General features: G+C 41.7%; 2 protein-coding genes and 1 pseudogene across 4 annotated transcripts; 1 reads left to right on the forward strand and 2 right to left on the reverse strand.

Annotated features, from left to right (window-relative positions):
• Window positions 1–5,655: 5,655 nt before the first annotated feature.
• Window positions 5,656–14,285, reverse strand: LOC148374953 (uncharacterized; annotated as a pseudogene). Its single transcript, XR_015851185.1, has 6 exons — window positions 14,144–14,285; window positions 7,558–7,752; window positions 7,449–7,484; window positions 6,120–6,270; window positions 5,931–6,049; window positions 5,656–5,842 (listed from the first exon to the last, which is right to left on the reverse strand). The product of XR_015851185.1 is annotated as an uncharacterized LOC148374953 (transcript).
• LOC148374954 (uncharacterized) lies at window positions 10,003–14,286 on the reverse strand. 2 transcript variants are annotated; one of them, XM_088342901.1, is made up of 4 exons: window positions 14,144–14,286; window positions 11,653–12,262; window positions 11,435–11,581; window positions 10,003–10,879 (listed from the first exon to the last, which is right to left on the reverse strand). In XM_088342901.1, the coding sequence occupies exons 2-4, from the start codon at window positions 12,244–12,246 to the stop codon at window positions 10,040–10,042; spliced, it is 1,581 nt and encodes a 526-aa protein (XP_088199027.1). In that variant the 5' UTR covers window positions 12,247–12,262; window positions 14,144–14,286; the 3' UTR covers window positions 10,003–10,039. The 2 variants fall into 2 exon arrangements, with proteins under 2 accessions (XP_088199027.1, XP_088199022.1); XM_088342896.1 differs by lacking the exon at window positions 14,144–14,286 and adding an exon at window positions 14,025–14,103.
• On the forward strand, window positions 14,273–20,414 carry rnps1 (RNA binding protein S1, serine-rich domain). Its single transcript, XM_088342938.1, has 7 exons — window positions 14,273–14,383; window positions 15,369–15,515; window positions 17,236–17,421; window positions 17,501–17,624; window positions 18,813–18,966; window positions 19,239–19,380; window positions 20,089–20,414. Coding segments are annotated over exons 1-7 (861 nt in total). The 5' UTR covers window positions 14,273–14,381; the 3' UTR covers window positions 20,195–20,414.
• Window positions 20,415–21,036: the final 622 nt, after the last annotated feature.

The raw sequence follows: 21,036 nt of genomic DNA on the forward strand, positions 1-21,036 counted from the left end.
CTATTGGAGATTAGTTTCCACTCCTGACAACGGTCTGTCCGATAACCACAGTCAATTCCTGTCAATGCTTTCCAACACAGAGAGATGGAGAGGTGATTGCATTCCAGACAAGGTAGGGACAGTAAAGATCAAGAGTTGCGTGACGCTGAATCCACGGACCGAGTACGTTATTTGGGGCAAGTTACCTGAGTTGGCCGGGGCATCAGCGGGCAGCACAGTGGTCGTTGAGCCAACCCAATCTAAGGCTGCGCCCAGACAAGTCCTTGTCGGACGAGTTGTTACTCCACTCTGGGGAGATGGATGGGTGCCTGTTAAAGTCTTTAATCCCACGGACAGAGTTGTGGTGCTGAGAAGAAACAGGAAAATTGCAGATGTGTCTCCTTGTATCGCAGCGGAAGACCTGCCCAATGCAGAGGAGGTCAAGTGCAACGTGCAGAGTGTACAGAGCAAAGAGGTCCGACCCAGGTCAGAAGAGGACATGATGCGTGCATTGGAAGCTCTGGGACTGCAAGACATTGACCTGAAGTCATGTGAGGTTTCGCTGCAGTGTAAAGACAAGCTCCTTCATATCATCGAACAATTCGAGTCAATCTTTTCTCGCCATAAGATGGACTGTGGAGAGGCCAAAGAGTTTGTACATCGTATCCACCTTGTTGATGATAAGCCGTTCCGTCTACCCTACAGACGTATACCACCAAGTCAGTATGAAAAACTGAGGACGACTCTGAACGAGATGGAAGAGAAAGGAATTATTCAGAAGTCGACTAGCGACTATGCATCTGCGCTTGTTCTCATATGGAAGCGGAATGGAGAACTAAGAGTATGTACTGATTTCAGAAGGCTTAATGCAAGAACCATAAAGGATGCCTACCCACTACCGCATCAAGCTGATGCTTTGGCCGCACTTGGGGGAAATGCCTTTTTCTCCACAATGGATCTGACGTCAGGCTACTACAATGTCCCCTTGCACCCTGACGACAAAAAGTACACGGCATTCTCCTCACCATTCGGCCTTCACGAGTACAACCGGCTCCCTCAGGGACTTTGCAACAGCCCAGCAACATTTATGAGGATGATGATGTCAATATTTGGTGATCAGAATTTCATGAGCCTATTATGTTACCTCGACGATCTGATGGTGTTTGCCCCCACAGAGGAAGTTGCACTCCAACGCCTGCAGATGGTGTTTACTCGCCTTAAGGAACACAACCTCAAGCTCGCACCCAAAAAGTGTTTTTTCCTCAGACGGACTGTGAAATTTCTTGGGCATGTCATCAGTGAGGATGGAATTCGGACTGACCCCGAGAAAGTGAGAGCGATAAATGACGTACAAGTCACTGATCTAATGGAGTCGGATGGCAAGACGCCATGCCCTAGTAAAATCAGATCTTTTCTAGGCATGGTGATGTATTTCCAAAGCTTCATTGAAGCATGTTCTGCGAAGGCAAAACCTATGTTCAGGCTCACATCTGAATCTGGTGACAAGCATAAGCGCAAGAGAGCCCGCAAGAAAGGTCAAGTGAAGCTGACGCCTGCAGATTGGTCCGATGCATGCCAGAACGCCTTTGAAACACTGAAGCACGACCTCGTGACAGGTGTCACTCTGGCCCACCCAGATTTTGATGCGCCGTTTATTCTGGCTGTCGACGCATCCTTTGATGGGATTGGAGCAGTCCTGTCACAGCTGCCACCTGGTGGAAAAGTAGCCAGACCAGTCGCCTTTGCAAGTAAGACGCTCTCTCGCTCCCAGCTCAACTACCCTGCACACAGGCTCGAATTTCTTGCCTTGAAATGGGCGGTATGTGATAAATTCAGCCATTGGTTGAAAGGAAGACACTTTACCACGTGGACCGACAATAACCCACTTACATACATTTTGACCAAACCAAGACTTGATGCGTGTGAACAGCGGTGGGTAGCGAAGCTAGCTGCATACAATTTTGACCTGAAGTACATTCCCGGACCAAAGAACATCGTAGCCGACGCTCTGAGCCGTGAGCCATTTGTACGGTCATGTGTGGGTCATCGCCTTGTTACCGAGCCCTATACTTCGCTCTTGGACCAAGTCAACAGGGTGAACAACAGTACTGTGCAAGAGGTGTTCAGAGTATCCAACAATTGTCACGCTGTTGTAGACGAGAGTGCTGGGACATCAGACGAGTCAGTAAAAAAGGGCAATTCCATCAGGCTCCAATGGTTCTGTGACATCAGAAGAGGTTGCTGCTGTCTTCAGTGCTCAGTCCACTGGTGGCGTGGGTCAAGTGATGGGAACAGACGCCAACTTCAATCTTCTGCAGAAGGGAGATCAGTCAACGGCACTCCCACAGAGTCAGCTTGTTGGTTTACAAGAACAGGACAACACAATAAGCAGGACCATGTACTTTGTGCATAGACATAAGAGACCTACCAGGCGTGAGAGAGCTGTCGAGTCGCCTAGTGTGATGAAACTACTGAAGCATTGGAGCAGACTCACCATACAGAATGGCATGCTCTACAAAATAAGGAAAGATCCTCACATGGCCAAGAAAATCTTCCAGTTTGTGGTGCCTGATTCATTGAAACAGAAAGTCCTTCAAGGTTTACATGACTCAGCAGGTCACCAAGGCCAGAACCGTACTTTGTCTCTGGTGAGGCAACGATTCTTCTGGAATGGCATGGAACGTGATGTTGTGAATTATGTCAAATCCTGTCAGCGCTGTGTAGTAGGGAAAACACCGGAACCACACAACCGTGCACCACTCAAGAACATAGTCACCTCTGAGCCTATGGAGTTGGTCTGTATAGACTTTTGGACTGCTGAGCAAGAGAACAAGTCTGTAGATGTCCTGGTCGTAACTGATCATTTCTCCAAGATGGCGCACGCCTTCCCTTGCAGAAATCAAACCGCCAAACAAGTTGCTCGCCGTCTGTGGCAGGATTTCTTCCTTGTCTATGGTTTCCCACGGCGTATCCACTCTGATCAGGGAGCTAATTTTGAGAGCAAACTGATCAAAGAGCTTCTAGAGATGGCAGGGGTGCAGAAATCCCATACCACTCCGTACCACCCCATGGGAAATGGCATCGCAGAACGATTCAACCGAACATTGGGAGATATGATCAGAACCCTTCCCCCTCAGCCCAAAGCAAAGTGGCCACAAATGCTGCAGCAGCTCACATTCTGCTATAACTGCACAGAGCATGAGACAACAGGGTTTGCACCGTTTTACCTAGTGTTTGGTAGGATCCCTCGTCTCCCTGTCGATGTCATGTTTCAACATGCTAATACCAATGATGCTGTTGTCAGCTACTCTGACTTTGTACGCCATCTGAAGAAAGATCTACATGAAGCTGCTCAAATTGTACAGAGGAATACTCTCAGAGAACAGACTCGTCATGCCAAGCTGTACAACCGTAGCGCCAAAGGATCACCTCTCGTCGTGGGAGACCGGGTGTTGATCGCCAACAGAGGTGTCCCGGGGAAACGCAAAGTTGCAGATAAGTGGGAGTCAACCCCGTATGAAGTCATATCAGTCAAGCCTGATCTCAATGTCTACAGAGTCAAGGATTGTCTGACGGGCAAAGAGAAGGTAGTTCACAGGAATTTGCTGCTCTCTGTTAGCTTCTTGCCCTGTGAGGATGATCTGGCCAGCGAATCTGAACACTCAGAGTCTGACGCTGCTATGCATGGAAGTGATGTATGCCCTGATTTACCTGACGCGGTTGAAGACAGTGATGTCCATACAGTAAACTGGGTGATACAGGCAGGTGAAGAGCAAGTTCATCCAGAGGTAGAGGATAACTCACTAGACAGCAGATCTGATGCCCAGTCTGACTCTCGCAGTGTTGATACATCCAGCCGAGGAAGTCAGCACATCCCCGAACAAGATGTTGACCATACTTCAAGTGACAATACGGAAAGCCCATCACAGTGCTCTGAAAACATGATCCCTTTGGGTATGGGTCTCCCAGACGAGACCCCATTGAACACTGACCATCTGGACGCAGACTCCCCTGATACTGACTGTTTAGACTTGACTGCCCCAGACCTTCAAGCTCAGGTTATTTGTGCTCAACCTAACCGTTATGGTCTTAGGGTCCGCCAGTCCATCAGGCCTCCTAGTCGTCTTATTTGTCAGATGAATGACCATGTGGTAGGTGACAATCATCTGTCCGCAATATCTGCAAGTTCCTAGTTTAAGTTCAGTAGAGATGCACTTTCAGTTTGAGTAACAAAGCTTGAGTAAGAAACAAGAATTGTGCCTATGTGAGCACTTACAACTACAGGAACAATGTTTGATATTTCAGAGATGTAACAGGCATCTTTGAGTCTGTGCTTAGTTAGGAGTTTGATCGCCTCCTTTCTTTTCACACTCCTTTTTGGGAGAGTTTTAGAACTGACATGCACTTCAGTTTGTTCCTTGTAATACTGTACCAGTTTTCGTGTCCTCTTTTTCATCAGTATTTGCCTTTTTGGCATGTGATTTTTTTTCTGTTTAGTGTAGCACACCCATATTTAGCAGAATTTCAGGGGGGTGTATGTAACGGGTGTAATAATAACTTTTATTTTATTGAAATTCCTGCTAAAATATGTGTATAGTTTTTGGTAAATGTCCTGCAATGCTGAGTCCAACAGTGCCATCTGCTGGTATGGGGTGGGGTTTGGTTTTGGCTTCTAACATGTGACCAGGAGGCGGGGTTTTGTCAGTTTAACCAGAGTACTACAAAGAGATCAAAGAGATCAAACCCAGCAGAAAAAGCTAATGTTGTGACTCATCCATTTGCAGAACTGTAATAATAAAAACCTCATCATCCAGTCCAGCGTGAATGTGGATCTTTGGTGGGACACGTACAACGCGGTTACACATGTAATTATAGCATATAAAGGATTAATAGTTTATGAATGCAAAACTAACATTATATTATTACAGAATCATAATGACACCAAGACTGCCAAAATGTGATGTCAAACGTTTGGTCAAATAGAGAGCTCCTTTCACAATGCCGTATATTCATCTCATTCAGTTGGTTATTGAATATTTCTATCTGGCATTTCTACAGCATGTCAGATCAGAAGACTTGTCTGCTACGGGTAAAAATGGAACCCAGGACTACATTTTTCATTGTAGGGTAGAAATCTAAACTTAAAACTCACTTCTACTCCATAGCATATGAATAACCTACTCTTCTCGTCGGCTGAAAAATAGTCTGTGTAATATAGTGTAATAATCTGTGAAGCCCTTTGAGACTCTTCGTGATTTAGGGCTATACAAATAAAAATGACTTGACTTGACTTAACCCTTGCTTCCCCTCAAAACAGCCTGGAGAGGAATGGGCGCCACCTGGCTGTACTTGCCAAAGACACACCACAGGATGTGGTGCCCCCAAACCCTGGCAGTTAAATGATCTGTGTCCCGTGGTAATAATGTTGTAGATGTTCATTTTTTCATCTTATCTTCTCAATTTCATGCTAATCAGTGGCCGGTGCTTCCTGATTGGCACTAAGGCTAGTAAAACATGAAAATATAGTTAATGTAGTTAATTGAATGTGTTGCTTTTCACGGAAAACACCCATTTCCTGGCCTTCGTTGACTCGGTGCCTTCAAAGGCATTGAATGCATTATTATCCATTATTTCTTTTAAAATCCACAGATAAAGGAGTCAGTCATACAACATATGTTCTGTAAACACTCTTTATTGTACCGCACACATCTTCTGAGACCTCATAAACCCATCACAAGGTATGTTGTAGTTTTTACAACTCATCTTTTGAGCCCGAATGTATAGGTTGACTAATTCGAACATTTTCTTCGTTGTCTCGGAGAAGAGTCTGAATGTGGGCGTCTGTGAAAGGGATTTTGGAATCCTGCGATAGGTAAAGTCACAATGAAGCAGCAAAGGGGATGACATTTTTTACCTTGACAGTTGAAAAAAAAAAGGCAGAGTAAACTAACCTCAAAAGAGCGTCTTTTTACTCCCACACACGCTGTGGATTTTTCATAGCAAAGTGCGATGTCCAAACGATTTGGTTTGTTACTCAGCAAAACAGCGTGGAACTGGTCATAGTGGGAATCTGAACATGGGAATTGTATAAAGGTGAATACTGAACTTCAGTGAATGACGGCTCCAATGCACAGATGTACCTATGAGTTGTAAACAGGCAGTTGCAAACTTGTCCTTGATATACGGCCCATGCGAGTTAAGTCTGCTGCACACCTCACCAGAACTCATTAAGTCATCCAAATGCGCCTAGGCGGCTTTCAGCAGTGGTTTCTAGCATTTCTTTCTCAAACTCTAGAAAGCAGAGTATGAATATAAATGTGAGGTAATTTTTGGGGAAAACACCAAAACAGAAGCAAGTGTCATTGTGAAGAATGCTTCGTGCCAAAAAACAATTTCAAATTACAAAGAAAAACTCGAGCCTACAACGTAATTGCATCCTATTTCATGCTCATGCACGATACCACTCCACCTCAACCCTCTCCAAAAAACTCTTTGATATGAAATGAACATTTTAAACTGAATAGAGACAAGCAGATAGATACAAGTACAGAGATCTTTGTGCTTATTTGGGAATTGGTGGCGCATGTATGCAGATGCAGGTCAGATGTTTTATTTAGTAATATGCAGGTTAGAATATAACGATACAAATTTATCCATCCATCCATTATCTGCACTGCTTCTCCTCAGTAGGGTCGCTGGGGTGCTGGAGCTCATCCCACCTATCCTTGGGCAGTGGGCATGGGACACCCTGAACTGGTTGCCAGGCAGTCGCAGAGCACAGAGACAAACAAGTCACGCGCTCATTCACACCTAGGGACAATTTGGACCGGCCAATTAACCTGACATGCATATTTTTGGAGGGTGGGAGGAAACCGGAGTGCCCGGAGAAATCCCACGCAAGCATGGGAAGAACATGCAAACTCCACACAGGAATGTTCGATCTCATGACCTCAGAACTGTGCTGCCGTGCTAATGATACAAAAAATTCTGTAATTAAATTAAAAAACAAACATGTCATGCATTCTGGTTTTATTACAAAAAAACAACAACCAATCTATGCAGGTAATTTATTGTTTAAGTGTTGCCAACAATGGCAAAAACTACTTTCGCATTTGAAAACATTAGAATATAATAAAAAAGTATAAAAGTAGGCTGTAATTTCGAATCAGCAAAATCTAAATATAAGGCTTCTGATTTTTCCATTGATTTGTAACAAATCCAGAATGGCGACTTTTTTAATTGCATTGCGTAAAAAAAAAATGTATCTATGTTCCAATTTTCTGAAACAGCCCTGTAGTATTTAAATCAGGTATCAATTACATTTCCCCATTTGTGGCAATTATAGCATTGGTTTAAAGATACAGCGATAACACACTTATATCTATAGGTGTAGAAAATTGGAACAATTAAGAAGTCTAATCATTTATACCACAGAAAACCGGATTAAGGTTTTACCCAGCATACGGTACCTTGGGCTGCAAGTAGGCAACTTTCACAGTAGACATCTGTGGAGGAACAAAAAAATCAATTCTAAATACGATGGAATACAAAATGTAGTGTAGTGAAGGGTGTACTTACAACGGTCTATTTCTTCAGGCTGGACATGCAGAAAGAAGCCACAGAGAGCAAAAACGAGGATTTTCATGTCGTGTTGGCAGCAAAACAAATGGGTTAACTGATAGGAGATACTGTAAATTCATCTTGAACCTCGCGTCTCTTCACAACAATAGTGTCGCGCCACACATGACAGATTTCAGGTCTGTCTGGTTTTCTCTGAAAAGAATTGCGTGTAAACAGAACTATTAGTGTTGGGGCTCTATTGTGTCACTAAATGCATGTAAAAGATTATAAATGTGCAATGGTTTTGCACATAGAAAGGAGTGAGAACACTAGATATCTTAAATTAATTTGATACAATTTACAAAGTAATATGGCCACTATGCCTGTTTGAAAAACTGTTTTAATATGAACAAGATCTTGAAACAAATACAAGTTCAGTTCTTTTCTGTTTAATTATAAACAAACTTTTTAAAATTTTAGCTATTCTAGGCAATGTGTTTTTGTCAATGGTCTCCCCCCAAGAAAAACTGATTAATCCACAGACGGGTTCTTTGATTACCTTACTAGTGATGGGTCATAGTGGTTTTCTGGGAAATTTCCAACTGGCAAGAGAAATCATTGACATGGCCAGTGTCTTGAATACATGATCAGTTCTTCCGAAATATTTTAAAATTAGCCTATAATTGATATATCAGTCAGTTCGCTTATACAAGGCAGATGTTGAGCCTAATTTCACCCTACTTCTAAAAATTACAACCTGGTAATAACATAAGAATAACACAGTAAAACACAATTCCTGGCTAATTTGGAAATTATATCAAACTGGGACCTTCACACTATTCAGTAGCCAAAAAGGAGCTCTTAGTTGGTCACTCCACGTTTTGTGCTATTTGAGGATTGAGGGGACCAACAAAAGCAAAGAGCGCAGGAATGTGATGACGACCATGTAAAAGTAAACTTTGCACAGCAGTAGAAAAACAAAAAAAAATCATTTCTGCCTGAAAACTTAATTTAGGAAAACCGCCAACGAAGACAACATGGCTTTATTATTTACAACTCAGCATGCAGCTCCTGTTCATAATAATGGAACTAATCAGACCTGCTACATTAAACCATTGACAGTGGATCATTTTGGTAATTTCACTACAAAGCGGCGAAAGCAGGATACGCTTAATGGTTTTCAGACCTATTTTAAAATAACGTAATCTTTCTATTTAGCAAAAGCAAAATATTTATAAAATATCGGTCGGGGTGTCAAGATATTGCTTAAAAAATTACACACATTGTACTCATAAAAGGTATTGTTTCATTAAAAACGTCAAAAACACTTGTTAAATGCATATGTTCTAAGAATGTAGACATTGCATCACACTCTAATATTTCCCTGTGTTTCAACATAGACAAGTTAGTGGTACCATTACTAAAATTGTCAATTAGTACAAGGGACTGGTAATTATAAAAGAAAACATATGTGTGTGGAAGCACACTATATTCAGATAAGGAATACATCAAACACAATAAGAACAACAAGTAAATTGTGATTTTTTTTTTCAATCGTTGCCTTGTGTTATATCTTTCTTACTAAAAAAGTAGTGTCCAAAATAGGAATGTGTAGTTCAGTGCTTAAGTTAAATATCATAATGGCAAGAAAATACCTTTCTCAAAAGAATGTGCTACACATGGAGTGAATTAGAGGTGGGGCATATGATGATGATCGTAAAGAACTAAACTGACAATGTGAAAAAAATCAATTAAGGCTCTTAGATATTCTCAAGGGCAGGGGTACCCAACTTGGTGCCAGCGGGCACCCAAAAAGAACCTGAGTAGCCCGGAGACTGGTTCTGAAAATAGCTCACCAGTGATGGGTCAGAGTGATTTTCTAGAAATTGTTATGTCTAACTGGCATCAAAAAATCATTGACTTTGAGAGTCAATTTAGCAGCAAATACTAATCAACTTAGCAGGTTATGTGTCATAGGCACTAGTCGCATAAGCAAATATAATCGCGTGGTAGGCAGGGGTTGCTTTAGCAGCTAATGTATGTGTCACAGATGCAGTTGCTAATTGCCACTGTTAGTGTTGCAGTAATAACTGCAAAATGGTCACTAGCATTTGTGGCTATCACCATTAGTATTAATTTCTGATCAATTGATGATTTATTCAAATTGATTTTTTCCCCTTTAATAAAAAATAAAAGGAAACTGGTCATTGCAATTCATACTAGTCCCAAATACAGTATCTTAAAATATTCTTGATAAAATTGAAATTGGGACTGTTAGAAAGACAAAAAAAAAAATTATGTTAATCATATCGCGCACACCACATGAAGAGTAAAGAACATAAATAAATAAGTTAAAATAATTTTGAAATTGACATTAGCAACTTTTGCAGATGATGGAATGGATTGACTTCATTTATATTGCTATCTCTGAGATTTTTGGACTCAGAACAAATTGGTCCGAAGTAAAATACATGTCTTTAAAAAAAGCTTTAATATGCTACTAAGGACCCTCCACTTTGACAATATTGAGCTGTTGTTCCTGCGTGGACATGCTGCAGTCCCTAAGATTCCTTCCCGAGCAGCTAGTCTGAGGATGCGATTGGTCATACGCAGGCATGTAAGACTGGGAGTAGGGTGCCACGAGAGACTGGCAGTTATGTTGGGGGTACACGCCAGTGTATAGTTGCTGTGTCTGCGGGGGACTCTGAGGGAGCGAGAGGTTCTCAGAGCCACTACATGGTGGAAATCCGTTGATACCATCAGGACTCAGGACTGGTAGTTTAAAGGCCTCGACAGGTTCCAGACTCTCGAGTGAGTCGTAAGCTGTTTGTGTTTGGCTGCATTGGCTGTAGCTAACTTGGTTAAAGTCAAAGGTTTCTTGGCTGAATGAGGATGAGGAGGCAGGCAAACAGGAAGGGGGCGGTGTCTTGTCCCGCACTTGCGGAGCCGTGTGGCAGGATCCCATTCTGGAGGCGAGGCCCTGCAGGGTGCTGAGAATCTGCTTTTGGATGAGAGTCTGTTGCGCATGCTCCCTCTCTAAGCGATTTTGCTGCTCCACGAGCGTCTTCACAGCCAGGCTGAGGCAATGCACCTCGCAGCCCAAAGCCTGAATGTGATCCGGAAGACTCCCTTTTGGCCTAGCATCTCGGCTTGGCTCAGATCCGGAGGCTTGAATGCGAAGAACGGCGCCTCCAGGAGCAGAAGATGCTAAAGACGCTGCTGGACGGTTGGGAAGGCGGATTCCAACTCGAGGTGGCATGTGAAGCGATCGCACAGACAGACCTGGTTTCTGTGAGAAAAAACGCCTTGGTGTCTTTGTGCCGCCGTCCTCCAGTCTGGTCTGAAAAATGACAATGAAACATATACTTACAATTTTTTTTTATTATAAAAGCTTATTTTCAAAAGTCCCATCACATCGGGTACAATCAATGTAGAGTCTGACCAATGACATTGTCGAAAAATGATTGGGTCAGCTCATGAAAAGAAAAATACAAAAATGGGTGTCCATGCCATGCACAGCGCCACATACATACGCTGTTAATCAAATTTTAAATGATACACGTTGTGTCATCTCATAGACCTAACATGCACTTAAAACCTAGGCCAGCCTCAAAGCAATAGCTTTTAAATATTCTTGCCTATATATTCTGACATTATTTTTATTTTTCTCATTAAGTCTTTATAAAATGTTAATCTTGGAGTATCAGGTCTAATCTCGTAAGCAATGATTACTACGTTGTTGTCAATGACAAAGAAGGATCTAAAATTCTAAAAGAAATCCTTGGTTCCTTTCTAACTAATACATATAATGCCATCAGAATAGTTATTTTTCCTATAACTGAGAGGTACATCTTGCGTTGGAACTTCATGCTTCAATGCATAAAACATTCATCACCTTTAACGTGGCCATGTTGTATCCTGTTGATGTTGCTGCTGCTTCTACTGCTGTTGATGATGATGATGTTGGCGTGGAAAGTTGTGACGCTGCTGACATATCTGAATTCTGAAGGCTTATGTGATCCCTCCTTGGAAATGATGTCACCTGGTGGAATAAAATCCCAAACCGTCAATTCATGTGATAATTGAGAAATGAAGGAATGTTAATGATAAAACCTTCATTCTGTGTGTCAGCGCTTTATCCAAAATCCGTTTACGGGCTGCCAGGATAGAACTGGTGCCAGAGGAGGGAGTCACTCTTCTCCTGGTTAATTCTGCGGTCACTGTTCCAGGAGATAAAGTTGCACTTGTCTCCACTCTTTGTTGACTCTGTGCTAAAGATGTGACGCTCACAATCTGGACATCATTATCCTCCAAACATTCCTGTTGCTCCGTTTCTGTTTCTGTGCTACTTTCTCCACAACTGGACACTTTGGCATTGCTGTCTGCTTCTGTTGTTGCCTGTTTACCAAATTTGGTAAAGTTGGCACGGTGGGATGGACCCGGTAGCAGGTGTTGTTGACGTATGCTGTTCCAGCGACTTTGTAGACCCCCAACAACATTCTGTACAGGAGCCGTGTTGCTCCCAGCCTCTGGGGGTTTGACCCTGCCTGGTCTCCTGCCTTGGAACTCCCTAAGGAACAGATAAATGGCCTGCGCTGACACTTTGATGTTCTCGAGCTCAAGCACAGCTTTGATCTTGCGAAAACTCAGTCCGGCCTTACGCAGCTCCACCACTTTGCGCTTGGCGGCATCATCCAGGCGACCCATGGCAAAGATTGTTTCACTGGTAAAGCAAATGCCATAGTCCAAATTAAAAGGAAAAATGCAAAGAGTCCTTAACATGTGGGAACTCTCCATTTTTTAAAGGAACATTAAACCATATTTGCAATTGTAAATGTACATCTGGATTAAATAGTCAGGCAAGTTTATATTCGAGCAGCATAAATACTACGAAAAAGCTATTCAAATGAGGACTCTGAATTTCTCACTATACTGTACCCCCATTATCACATAACATATCTTGCTTCATCAATATACATAGTCATCATTATACAACATGTTCATATAATGTACAGGCCACAGTGATGAGGACATGCATTTCACACTTAAGCCTTCAGTAGTGCTGCATCTGAAAAAATCCAACCCTCAATAGTCATTAACAATTTTATGGTTATAAAACATCAACTGCAGCTATGACAGAAAAAAGCATAAAAGTAACCTCGTAAAATTACACTTTTATTTTAATAGAACCACTTGTACTCACCAATAATATTTTTATTTGTGAAAAAAAAACCTCCATTCTCTCCTCAAGAATATTTCAACTACTCTGTTTTATATCTGTATATCTATCTATATCATATTTCTAATAGAATTCAGAGCATGATTTACACCCCACAATTTTATTGCATGCGCCAAGCGTGTTATACATTTTTCTGTCCACATGGTGGCTTAGTCGGGGAAATGTATCATCTTGAAGACCCCTATGGGTGTGACAAGCCTTTCTCTGCGGGGGTTCACAGCTTCGTAGGGCTTCATTTTGCCTTTACTAGGGGAAAACAATGAACATACTGTAAGCTGACAATTTGGACTTTTTAATCTTTATTATAATTTTGTATTATTTTAGTATTTAGGTATTCATGGACAAAATATAATTAAAATCACACGATTCAGTTGTTTTTTTAGGCCAACAGATCACTTGTCAAACAGGGTGCTCCAAATTACAATGTTTTTTAAGGGCCATTTAAATATAACTATAATACAGTATAACAACTGGTAACAGCAGTAATTAATGCGGAGGCAACTCAAATATTGTGGTTGTAACACCATAATGGCAAATCTTTGCAGCCCTTTCAATCTTGCAAAATGATTGTGCAACCAATTTTACCAAATGCATTTGATTATAATAGCATGTAATTGGTATAATGGCGGCGCCCTCTGTTGGCTGCGGCTGCATCGGCTCGCTACAACGGGTCAGGTGTATCGACATTTCGTTCTGTGTACATTGTTACAAAGAATGACAATACAAAGGAAATTATTATTATTATTATTATTATTATTATGTAACATATTCAAGATCAGGGGCAGCACGGCGGAGCAGTGGTTAGCGCGCGTGCGGCACAGTTCTGAGGTCGTGGGAACCTCCTGTGTGGGTTCAAATCCAGCTACCGGCCTTACTGTGCGGAGTTTGTATGTTCTCCCCGTGCTTGCATGGGTTTCCTCCGGGCACTCCGGTTTCCTCCCACATTCCAAAGACATGCATTTCAGGTGAATTGGCCGGTCCAAATTGTCCCTAGGTGTAACTGAGCGAATGAGTTGTCTGTCCCTGTGTGCCCTACGATTGGCTGGCAACCAGTTCAGGGTGTCCCCTGCCCACTGCCCGGAGATGGCTGGGATGAGCTCCAGCCCCCCCGCGACCCTACGGTGCAGCTAATGAGATAATGAGATATTCCAGATCAGATCCAAAAAATGTATACCGTGTGTTATTAACTTTGGACACATGCAGCAGATTATAAAAAAGAAGAAATATAAGATGTTTACCCCAATACCTGTAAATCATACAAAACCCCTAGTCTGCTCAAGCAAGGGTTGTCCTCACACTCGAAACCCCGAAACCTTTGATGGACCATTCTCGACTAAAAAGAACAGTTTTACTACGAGTGCTCACCTGGTGAAAGTAAGAGAGGACACTCAATTACATTCACGACGCCTCCCGTTCCAAAGTGGAGCATCCGCAGGCATTCGTGTTTTTCTCGTTCTTTAAATCACAGAGCACATAAGTAAATAAATTAGTCGTAAGTGGCGCTCAATATGGTGCGTCACTTCCGATCAATGTCGTCATCATACAGCGACTGTCCTCGAGGCCTGTAGTCGCCCGTTTCTGTATCACCTGAGACAAAAAAAATATGTAAGTCTACCCTTTTATTCACAAATTACAATTGAGAACATCATTGATTTGGTTTTGTAGTTTTTATTGCATTGAATTGTTTGCACTTCATCCTTATGTTTTATATGCCTCATACGTCGCACATTTTACATTTTGAAAAAAGCGGCGTGTTCCCGTTTGCGATAATCCAATCGGCTGAATGAATTTCAATGGCGCATTTTTGTTTAATACAAAAATAAATCCTCTAAGGATTTTTTGTTTTTCCCTGAATCTGTAACTGGCATTGCATTTTTGGATTTCGCGTCAATGTTGTTCAAAATAGTTTCTATCCTTAGGGAGAGATGCATTCACTCGCGGGTGTTTGTCGAGCTAGCCAGCTAACGTGTACGCAATTCTCCCACATTCATTAAACGTCATTGCTTAATTGATTTAATGATATAGTTACTACATTGTTAAATCTCCTCTTGCTCCTTGTGGAAAAGCATTAATATAAGAACACACGTGTGCGTTATTTCATGCACAGTTCGAGGTATTCGTAATAGTTTCCTTCTATCCATTATCTGCACCGCTTATCTTCAGCAGGTTCGCGGGGGTGCTGGAGCAGTGGGCACGGTACACCCTGATCTGGTGGCCAGCCTGTCGCAGGGCACACAGAGATAGAAAACTCACTCGCTCATTCACACCTAGGGACATTCATGTTTTTGATTGTGGGAGTAAACCGCGGTGCCCGGAGAGAACCCACGCAAGCAAGGGGAGAACATGCAAACTCCACACAGGAGGTTCGATCCCATGACCTCAGAACTGTGCCGCACCCGCGCTAACCACTCCGCCACCCCTCGAAATAGTTTCGAATTTTTGAATTTTTATAATTTTGCTTATTGTATTAGAGAACAGACAAAAGCTTTAAGGAACATTTTGGGTTGGTCACATGATCCTCATGGTCAAAAATATAACCTAAACCCGAACGTTGCACTGAATTAATGTTTATTTCATTTTCGTGTTTTAGGGCTCCGTCTCCTACTAAGCGAAAGGAGGAGGAGAAAACTAAAGACCGTCCCAAGGAAAAATCTGCCATCAAGGACGGTGAAAAGGATAGAGGTCGGGATAAAGCCAGGAAACGTCGTAGCGCATCCACTGGAAGCAGCAGCAGCAGGTCTGAAGCGCACAAGTTAGCTTGTCAAATTAATAGGCACATACATACAAGTGATGCTTTAGGCACAATTGATGCCCACAGCCCGTCTTTCTTATACACATTGGCTTAGTATGGCGACCTCAAATGGACTCGCACACCACATACACATTTATTTCCTGTCAGGTAGATTGTCTTTCTTTGGGCATGATACCAATGAGCTCATACAAAGCGCTTCGGGCGGAAGTAGCTCAGGAGGTAGAGCGATCGTTTTAGGATTAAGGGATCCCAGTTCGAATCCCGGCTTGTCCGTGTTACATGCCGAAGTGTCCTTGGGTAAGACACTGAACCCCCATTACCCCCAATAAGCAGGTTAGCGCCTTACATGGCTGCACAGATCACGGCCGCTATTGGGAAATGTGAAGCACATTGTAAAGCGCTTTGGGAAGTAATTGACTTGAAAAGCGCTATATAAATGCAGATCATTTCAGTTCATTTCATTGTTGGGTAGTTACTATATAAGCCTACTTGTTGGGCTATTGCTCTATTAAGCATTGCCACTCCTGGCCTAAAATGAGGCAAGGCAAAAGTGCACTAAGTATAAACTGTAAAGTGCAAATATCATGCCGTGTTGGGTAAAGATCAGGTCCATAATTGTAACACCTGCTTAGCTTAAAATTAGTCTATGTTGTTGACAAAAATCGATAATGGAAATAGTGACAGTGAAATTTATTGTTGACTATTGTTGCCAGGCATGATTTTCCAACAGAATGGGGCATCGCTAAATGAATACATTTTCTACTGAGAATTGCACATGTGCAATAGCGTCTCTGACCCCAGCAGTAATGTATGTTACTGCTGGTATGGGAGACTTTCTTTATTGAAATGGCGGTGTCAACGTCAAGTACATGTACCAAAACCTCTAAAGTTTCAGACCATTTTAGCCTGGATACTGTCACGAAAAGACTTCTTGCAGTGTGCAAATCAGACCTTGTATACAATGGCGGTATATCTGTGAGGCATGAACATATCAAGTGCACGTTTGACAGTTGAATGAAACTGGGTCTGGCCTCGGTAAGATTAAAGTAACGTTCGAGCCTATACTGTTTGGATGACTGTACATTTTGTTTGCGTATTTTTCACTATGAAGGAGAGGTTGAGCGTTATGCCAGAGTGTTTGACAGATGTATGAAATTTGAAATGAAAGGTTTGCAGTGTGGAGAACAAATTTTGGCTGTTAAATCTTTATAAATGTCAGTTGTCAAAATTGCATACTGTTGAGAATCATCACGTTCTTTTGTAACAGACTTTGCGGTGGACCACTAAATGTACTTCACAAAATGCACCTAATTCTTTTACTGTTGTTAATGAGCCTGATCTTGTTTTACAGGGATAAATGGTGTTGATTTATTATTTAGTGACCTGTCGCTAAGAAAAAGGACAGAGGTTTATTTATGTATTTATGTCTCTAGTGACTCCGCCTAATCAATTGGTTTTGGATTTTTATTTTTTTTGTACAAATCTGCAGGATGTTCAATAAAAGATGTATTTTTCACTGTACCCTTCTTTATCATTTTCCACAATTAAATCAACTCCATGCTAAATGTAAACAAATAAAGAAATAATGATCCGATTAGTCAACTGATTGTTTCAAAAGTCGGTGACTAGTTGTCTGTTATGTTTGTTAGCTGCAGCCCCATACCTGTTGGATGTTTAAGTGTTGACCATTTGCGTTTCCACTCAGGTCCCGATCAAGCTCCTCTTCCAGCAGTAGCTCCGGTTCTAGTTCAGGCTCATCCAGCGGCTCCAGCTCCTCTGGAAGCAGCCATTCGGGCTCTTCCAGCTCGCGATCCTCCTCTTCATCTAGCTCTTCGGGTTCTCCCAGCCCGGGCCGCCGGCGCCACGAGAACCGCCGGCGCTCCACTTCGGCGTAAGTCCTTTTATTTTTAAATAAATGGTATGAGCTGAGCTCATTTGCCAAGTTAATCATTATTGTTTTTCATTTGCAGGTCCAAAACACAGAAAAGGGGAGAAGAAAAGGAAAAGGAGAAAGATAAGGAGAGGAGGAAAAGAACCCCCAGCCCTAAACCGACCAAGGTTCATCTGGGTCGGTTGACTAGGAATGTCACCAAGGTTTGCTCATTCAACATTATTTCTTCTTAGTGATATACAGTACTCAAATTTACAAGTGCTACAAAATAAAGAAAATGGTTTAAGTGTCATATTTGTGGATTTAAAATCTTTATCTTACTGGGGCATAATGTCAGAGGGATGATGATCTCTTCACTTATCTCTACAACATAATTTCCTCATGTTTCAGGTGGTAGTCAGATCAAACATGATGTATTTACTAATGTGTTCTGAAAATACTATTTTGTATCTCCACTATATACTTTATCCTGAATCATGTTGAACCCATGGGAAAATGGTCAAGTCATGTTCATGTTTGACGCCCTTAATCACAAAGAGTCCCAAAGGGCTGTACAGACCACAAAATATTGCAAACCACAGACTGTTATTTCAACATCCCCTGATCTAAAACTTACATGAGGGTAAGAAAAAACTCAAAAACCTCAATATGAGGAAAATGAAGAAACCTTGAAAAAGGGCCGCACGTGAAGTAATCCCCCTTCCAGAATGACCAGGTTGCAATAAAAATAATACACAGATATTGTCAACATAAAATATAGCTTATTCATACGCCATAGAATAGAAGTCTATATATAATATAAGTCTAGATTTAAACATTTCCACTGAGGTTGCAGATCGAATCTCCAAAGGGCAGAGCATTCCACAACCCCGGGGCCCGAATGGAGAATGCTCTTGAACCTGTGGAACTCTTATCGAGCAAAAAATAAAATTAACCATCTAAAGGAGGGCATGTTGTTATTGAGCTCTTTTATATGGTGGCGAAATGGCAGCTCCTGGGTGCGGAAATACTTACATGTGTTTTTTTTTCCTGCTTAATATCTATCACTAAAGAAAATGTCATATATGTTTAATAGGGCTGCAGGAAATCCGAAATCTGGTGGTTCAGATTGGTCTGCAGATCATTCATTAGATAACTTTCCTCTTAGCTAAAGAAAAGAGGTGAAGGACAAAAATAAACATCGGCATTTATGTTAACCCTGAGTGAGTTACCAGTGGAATATTGTCTCCTAAGTATGTGTTAACAATGTTTAACCGAGTTCCGAACCTTTATGAAAAGGATATGTCATCGGTCGAGTATGACATTCTCAAGAAACTTAAACTAGACAAACCTTGAAGAGGTTTGCCTTTGATTATTGAATAACGGCACAATTTTCCACGTTCCATGCACAGGACCACATCCAGGAGATCTTTGCCACATACGGGAAAATCAAGTCAGTGGAGATGCCGATGGAGCGGCAGGTCCCTCATATGTCCAAGGGTTTTGCTTACGTGGAGTTTGAAAGCCATGAGGAGGCCCAGAAGGCACTTAAATACATGGATGGAGGTAGGATAATGTTGAGCTTATGTTTAATTGTCAACACATGTACAAAATCTTTTGTTGTTGGTCGAACCAACAAGTAATTTTGAGTGAGTGTGTACCCACTTTTAGTTGATTTGCAAAAGAAGGCATGCTACAATCGAACCATTTCCTAAAAACTTGCAAGAAATTACTTTTTTTTAAGTGTTTATTCAAATTGGATTATCTTTTAAGATTCCTGCTTTGTACTGATTTTTTTTTTCTTGCAAGACTCATTTGCCGTTCAAACGTGTTCGTAGGTCAAATCGATGGACAGGAGATCACAGCGGCTGCTGTGCTGCCCCAAAGAGTCCGTCCCCCTCCTCGGCGCCTGTCTCCCCCTCGTAGAATGCCACCGCCGCCACCCATGTGGCGACGGAGCCCACCCCGCATGAGAAGGAGGTACATTTTTCTCTACTTATTGGTTCCTTTCTCCTCTGGAGCCATTTTTTATGAAGGAAAACACCTACCATTCAAATTGGGGCTGCATGATTTTGGAGAAAAAAATTGTCCTTAAAATAAAGACAACACGAGAGTTAATCATATTGACACGCATCAACCTTAAAAAACAGCGCCCTCTTCTGGGGAGCTTTGTTATAGTTGCTGTCTTACACAAGGCTCATACATGGATGTGTGGCATAGTGTGCTGCTTGCAAGCTTTGCCTCGCCATTATTGGCTAGTGCTGTTATTCATTGCCTATTATTGGCCGGCACCGTTAAAACCTGAACTGCGACAATTCTGGTTGGCCAAATACTCAACACTAATATTAAAAAAAAAAATGCAGTGTCTTGCGATGACACAATTCGTCACATAGCATTTTAGATTTGAATTGGTTTTGTGCAGCGCTCAATGTCAAATGCGCTTCATTTGCAACATACAAAAATAAAACTTGTGTCAAACATACATGAATTCAGGGACCAAAAAGTATATATTTTATTTAAAAAAAAAATAAACAAACACCCCTAATGTGGTTGCACACATATGATTCCATTGACCCATAGAACATACCGAGTGAAGTCACTTAGTTCCATTGTATGACCTTTTGAGGCTAAATTAACCTTTTTTTTTCTGAAGCTTTTCATGAAAACCACTTTTCAATTTCCTTTCAGGTCCCGCTCCCCAAGGAGGCGCTCGCCAGTACGCCGCCGCTCTCGTTCCAGGTCCGCTGGCCGCAGGCGTCACCGCTCTCGTTCCAGCTCAAACTCGTCAAGATAAAGTCGTGTGGAATTGCATTTGGGGCAGTAAATCACTTTTTATTACAAATCAAAAACAAAAAAAGCAAACGTAGAAAAGTTAATATTACATTGGATTTTTTTTATGTCATTGTCATTTTCTTGCCATGTTTTGTGATCATTCTGATGAGTCTAAGCTGAAATTTAGTTATTTTTTCTGTTTTGAATATTCAAGTTTGAGAAATAAAAGTTGTGAAACATTACCATAGTGAAATTTATTTTATGACTTCCTACAAACACCAACATACAATTGTGAAAAAGCACCATTTTACAGTTCTGCTTTTCCTCCGTCAAATACTGTACTTGATTATAAACCTCAGAACTGTAGGGTGTGTGCGTACTGAATTGTTATTTTGTTTGTGTTTGTGGCTTTTTAAGTAGGTACAGCTAAAAAAGTCATTAACAAAGGGAAACAAACCATTTTCACAAAAAAAAAAACATCCGTGCAGTAAAAAACATGTGCCCTGAGCGAGGAGGCCAAAGCTGAAGCTCGTCATTGCTCATCACAGTGCTGGATTTGATGGTACCCTCTTTTATTAGGAGAACGTTGGACTATTACCATATCTTCCGGACTCTAAGGTGCACCTAAAAACTTCAAATTTGACATTTGAAAGTGTGCCTTATTGCCCGGTGCACATCTTGCTGTAAAATGAGGTGGATATAATTGGAAATGGACAGTTAAAATTAAATATTACTGCATATGGTAACTGTTCTGCCTTTTAGAAACACCTTGTTATGGGATGTGTTGCCTATGGGCGTCACTGTCATAGTTATGCTTTCATGTTCCGTTAGTCAGATTAGCTTTCTTCTTGGCTTTTAATTAGT

The sequence above is a fragment of the Urocampus carinirostris genome, chromosome 1 (genome assembly GCF_059441175.1).
Source record: "Urocampus carinirostris isolate Australia breed hairy pipefish chromosome 1, RoL_Ucar_1.0, whole genome shotgun sequence".
Lineage (NCBI taxonomy): Eukaryota > Metazoa > Chordata > Actinopteri > Syngnathiformes > Syngnathidae > Urocampus > Urocampus carinirostris.